At 40.9% G+C, this 5,883-nt stretch overlaps 1 protein-coding gene across 1 annotated transcript; it reads left to right on the forward strand.

Annotated features, from left to right (window-relative positions):
• The first annotated feature begins 3,547 nt into the window (after positions 1-3,547).
• Positions 3,548-5,461, forward strand: LOC149105762 (uncharacterized). The gene is made up of 2 exons (XM_089271200.1): positions 3,548-3,918; positions 4,203-5,461. The coding sequence occupies exons 1-2, from the start codon at positions 3,856-3,858 to the stop codon at positions 5,232-5,234; spliced, it is 1,095 nt and encodes a 364-aa protein (XP_089127326.1). The 5' UTR covers positions 3,548-3,855; the 3' UTR covers positions 5,235-5,461.
• The last annotated feature ends 422 nt before the right edge of the window (positions 5,462-5,883 follow it).

Here is a 5,883-nt window from a genome sequence, read left to right on the forward strand (position 1 = left end):
TGTTTAGCGACGCTCCCGTTGCCGTTACCGTCGTGGTTTTTCTTAATCTCACTATTATCAAAGCAGAGTCTCCACGAAACAATCCTCCTTCAAAATGAAGCCATAGCTAGTTGTGTTTCGTCTTTGGCGGGAAATCCAAGATTTGTCCACGTGACATTATCAGTCCTTTACGTAACTAGAGCCAGTCCCACGCGTAAAGAGTCGCGTGCTTGCGGGAAAATTGCACACAATTTTGATCAAAAAGAAAGCTTCTGCTTTCCCCATCACTGTACCGTTACATGGAAGGAACTTGCCGGAAACCCAAGTGGAAATGTAAAGGGAGGGGCAGGGGGGTTGCGATGAAGGTTGCGATCGTGCGATGAAGACTTTCATAGACAATCAGTGCAATCAGTGTATAATCCCCTAATAATCCCTGATAAGTTTTAGAAGAATCAATTTTGAAAATGCAGAATAGACTGTTCGCAGTCTCTCTATTTTTCAACGCACGCGAAGGAAAAAGCGAGCACGAGGGGCTTGTGGACGGGAAGCAAGCCAAAATCCCCACCCCCTACACCGTCGTGTCTCCCGTTTTGCGCTGGCGTCCAGTTTTATCGCGATTCTATCCGTGCGTTCAACGATCGAATTAAAAATACGAGAAAATAGAGGGTTGTGAACAGTCAAAATGCAGAGTTGAGCAAAACTTTTTCCGAAGTGAAATTGTCTGGAATCAGGGTTGAAAGAATTTTGACCAAAGCAAACAAAGCGTGAAGACATATATAGCTCACAAAGAGAGAACCGGACTGAGCAAGAAACAGATAACGAACATAGTACAGAGAGCGTATTGTTTAGTTGTCTTCAATTGCTGCCCATAAAACCAGCCAGTTTCGAAATATTACACAGTCTCCGGTCGCCATATTCGGAAATGGGACTTCACATTGTCAACTGTTAGACTATTGTTCAAGATAGGTGTCGACACTGGTATTGACAGCAGCGTGCACAATTTCCTCTAAATGTTTGGCGTCAACATATTATGTTGCTCATGTTGCAAGCACGTTGCATGGAAATCGTAGCCATCGCGTTTAAAAGTTGAAGCGAGAAAAATGCAAATAGCTTGTTTTTGATTTGATGGATAATTGGCCAGAAGGCTAGAAAAACCGGTATAACAATTATTTTCAAATTTCGTCGGGTTCACAATGTTTCGGTGAAAAGACAATGTCTTCAAACTTTGATTGGCCAAATTTTCTACCACGAGTTTTTTTGTCTTTGAGCCAATCAAAACTTGCGAAAACTACAGCCTTTGTGAACTCTTTAAATAAAATAACGAGACAAAAAATTGCATTAATTAAAAGCAGGTGAAATATCATATCATCAGCCTAAACACAACTATTAGCTTAAAAAGTTACACACAGACATAAGAAACCGAAAAACACATCCAGAATGAAAATGAACCATTCGTCGATGGAAAACGGCCCTGATTCCGCTCCGGTACCAGTTTCCCGCGGTGTTCTTATTGCTGACATCTCACTCTTGGTTATTGGTTTTTTGGCGGGAACTTTTGGTAACGGACGCGCCTGCCTCCTTCTTCGAAGACGTCGCGATTTGCGCAGAACTCCACACTTCTTGTTCGCTAATCTGTCGGTGATTGGTTTCTTATCCTCGCTAGTTTCCATCTTTGGTTGGTTAGTTATGATCGCGATGAGTCAAGTCTTATATCTGAATGTTCCAAGCGTGTTATGTTTTATTATAGTCCCGTTTGTCACCGCCTGTATCATAATCAATGCAATGACACTTTCGCTAATGGCAATTGATCGACAAGACTGCGTTTTGCGTCCCTTTCATCGGCGCATCACTCCACACAATGTCAAAACGGTTCTTCTTGTCTCATGGCTGGTAACTTTAGTTTTCACTTCGGTTTTTGCTTTTTCTGAAGCATTTACGACCGATTCCGTGTGTCGAAATTTTGATCCGTATACTCTTCTTGGAAAATTATCCACCAGGAATAGTTTTGTAATCTACTTTGTTATGGTTGCCATGTTTCTAAACGTGATTACGTTTTTCATCATTGTGGTAACCTTTAGTCGCATCGTAACAAAGATGCGATCTTCTTCAGTTCTGCATTCAGAATCTTTTCGGAACTGCAGGGAGCGCAAACTAACCAAACTTACTTTCAGATCATGCGCTGTGTATATTATCTGTTTTTTACCCTTTTTGGCTTGCAACTTGCTGGTTCGATTTGGTGGATTTTATGGCACTGAAATAAATGCAGCGCGTGTATTAACAGTAACAATTGCCAAATTTACGTATGTTCTTAATCCGTTTTTGCACCATGAGATGTTGAAAGTGCAGAGACCTGCGAATCCCATTTTCCTTATGGTTGCCCCTCACAAAGATTGCAGAAAGCGTGCCAGAGTCAGTCGACCAGCATGCAGTGCGGACCATGTCATTGCTGGTGTCCCTGTAACTTAAACAGCAAACTCAATAGCGAGTGTAACGAGCCACAGACCTCACATTCAAACAGCCTTGAACATAAGGGACCGTTCATTTTTTATGAGGGAGGGGGGGCTGGTGGGATTTGGGAAGCACCATTTAAAAATCGCATGACCCCCCTCAGCTTACCAATTTTTTCACATGCCCCCCCCCCTTATAGCGGTCATTTTTTGGGATGACCCCCCCCCCCACAAAAAAAAATTGAACAAACAATATTTAGATTTCAACTTTTTTAATATTTCTCTATTATCCCCCTACTTCACGTTATTGTGCTCACTATGAAGACAATATTGACAATCCCTCTACTACAGAGAGCTGTTGTTTAAAAAACAAATCAAAAGAAAGAGAAGTCAATTTCGGATCTCCTAGTTATGGCTCGCCCTGAGCGTGTGGCATTTAGCCTCTCATTGGCATCTTTCTCATCCGAATTGATGAATGCAAGAATGACATCACTTGAGTCATCTTCTCCCCCAGAGTCAATGGCATCACCGTCATACTCATCATTGTCACTTTCATCCGTTTCACTGCTGTCAGCACTTGCCCTGTTGTCATTTTTGCATTTCTCAGTGTTGGCTGGCCAGCTCTGAGAGGACTCTTATGCTGCAAACATGAATGTCTTACAATTGCGTTTACTTTCTCACTCTTGCTGCTTTTCAAATGCTGCTTCAGCCCCAGGTGGTTCAAGTACTTGTTTAGTTCTCGAACACGTAGCTTTTTAAGCTTGGTTAGATCTTCGCACAACTCAGTCCAAGGATAATCCTCATATGATTTATCTTTTGCGTCCCTACTTAACTTTGCCTTTTCTTCTGTTCTCTTTTTCCTTTTAAATTCCAGCACTTCAAGATGCTGAAGATAATCCACCACAAACTTTGATTTGACAATAAACTTATCTGCAAATAGAGCAACGCTCTCTGGGTCAGATAAAACCAGCCTGCCACTTCCATGCTCTTTCTTCGCTTGGACCCTTGGCTGCCAGTCATCTGGATCACACCCTTCTTTTGGGGTCTTCTGGTAGGAGAGGTAGGGGTATTCCGGTAGGCAGGAATGGTCAGGAACTGGTTTAGGGTATCTTTAATTTCTATGGGTGGTCCAGTCCATTCACAACAAAAAGAACAAATTTCTCCTACCTTTTCTTGACAGGACAACTTTAGAAACTCCTTGTTGTTCTCCCCCTCCTCATAGTGCTCATTCATAAACTTCTCAATCTTACGGAAGTAACAGTGGCCTGGAACAGAGTCTTTCCTTGCTCCTGCATTGTGATACTGAACCAAGTACGAAGTGTTGTGAAAAAACTGGAAATCTGTTGATGTGATGTGTGAAACACATTCTTACATTTAATTTACAGATGTCTTTATTTGGAAGGTTTTTACCTCTACTCTAGTGATAGGCATGTATAAATGTTGCCCTGTGCAGGTAAAACAGAAAGCTGTTGAAGTACAAGAAGATGAGCCGGTAAGTGTTAATTTCTTGTCAGTGTTCCAATTTTTATCTGGACATTAAAAACGCATGTATGCTTCACTTTTATAATGAGAAACTTCTGTATTTTCCTATTGTAAAGATAGCACCTAAAACTGTTTGAACATTTTTAAAATAGTATGTGTCTTTTAATATATCGTTTGACTTAGGTCTACATTTCACTACACGAATACAACATTAAATGGTTACACGAACCATGATCATTCGATAATATCAGTTCAATATAATAAATAAAAAAATCGTCTTTCCTTTTCTGGTAGGTCACTAGTTCCTCCTCTGCTGATGATACAACCATACCTCAGGGTCTCCGGAAAACAAGCCTTGGCTATATTGTTAATCCAATCGGGAAAAGAGCGCATTACTACATGAGCATCATGAAAGAGGCTCATTCCAAAATGCGCAATAATGGCGAAAGCGACGAGTCATTTAAGAAAAGGTTTACAGCTGAACGATCCAGGCAGTTTGACATCTTACAAGCGAAAGAAGCAATCTTTCTAAGTGCGGATGGCTGTTCAGAAAGGGCGAGTGAGTTTTCCATGCCAGGGTACCAGTTGAAGCCCAGTGATGGAAGAAAACTGAACTTCTCCATCAAAGAGCACAGAGCAATGGTGGAAAAGTTGAATGCCATATTGAAAGATGTAAAGGAACACGATTCCACACTCTTTCAGTCCAATGGGCTTGCTTTAAAGCAGGGCGAAGAATTTGCCCACAGTTTTAATGTAAAACAGATCAAATGTATAGAAGCTAAGTTGACGAAGGTCACCCAGGACATGGAAGCACTAGAAAATAAGAAGAGCAATTATAACAGCATATTCAAGGGCATACTCAAACAGCAAATCAACAAAAGGAGAACGAAAACAGAAAACCGCAGAAAGTCAAATGAAAGAAAAAGGAAGCGGACTGAAAACAACGTCCAACGAGTTTATGGAATCTGTGTTGGAAACCCGCTAGGAAATGATCTTACACAATGCCTTGTGTACCCTCCTAGAACGGCCGTCCCGGAAGAGTGTATTAAAGTTGAGGATGTTGCCACGTCGTTATTTAGAAGAGATGGGCCATACATCGCACAGCTCTTGGAAGGGAATTATTTTACCAATGCTGCAAGAAGCAGTATCACCACCAATCTTGAGCAGGAAGTCAGAGATTATGTTTACACCTTCATGTACCCTGAAGAGTACACTCTGACGGAAAGCATTGCTGCTTCTTGTAGCATTGGTGAAAGAGACTCCCATAGCAGCACAAGCGGCGACGAAGAACTCGACGACAGCGAAGATGGAGATGAGTGGCAGTGAAAGTTGCATTCGAAAATAACAGTGTTAAATACTTCTTTTCAGTAGCTACAAATGCTTTTTGTCGCCAAACGTTTTTTTAAAGCAGAAGGAAAGTTTGTAATAAATTTGTATCCTGCCTTCTATGTTTATTCTGTAGCAATTTTTTTGATATTCAAACATTATTCCATTTTAAAGTTTTACTAAAATATTTCACGTGACCCCCCCCTTTTTCCCTTATTTTTTTAGGATGGCCCCCCCTCGAAAGCCATTTTTTTTCGCATGGCCCCCCCCCCCAATCCCACCAGCCCCCCCTACCTTATAAAAAATGAACGGTCCCTAAACTGTAAAAGCAGTTTCACAGTATTAGAAATCTTTCAGTTACGTGAATAAATGAAAATCAATTCATTTGAGCGTGTTATTTTGTCACGAGAGTTTCCGTGAAGCTGATGCAAGCTTTCTCAAATGCTTCAGTTTTCAAAAAGGGCAAGCTGGCCGTGATAATCCGTCGTTCCTTTTCAGCGATATTTTCATTATTACCTTGTGATTGCATTTTGTTTTTATTTTATTTTATTCAATTTATTTTGCAATGAAATTCGGCTCAAAAGATAATCGTTTTCAATCGATTTCCTGCAGACCTTTATTTCAAGATGTATGAAATAATCTCCCAGAT

This window comes from Orbicella faveolata, unplaced genomic scaffold (genome assembly GCF_042242905.1).
Source record: "Orbicella faveolata isolate gen_17 unplaced genomic scaffold, um_ofav_v1 contig_34, whole genome shotgun sequence".
Taxonomy (NCBI): Eukaryota; Metazoa; Cnidaria; class Anthozoa; order Scleractinia; family Merulinidae; genus Orbicella; species Orbicella faveolata.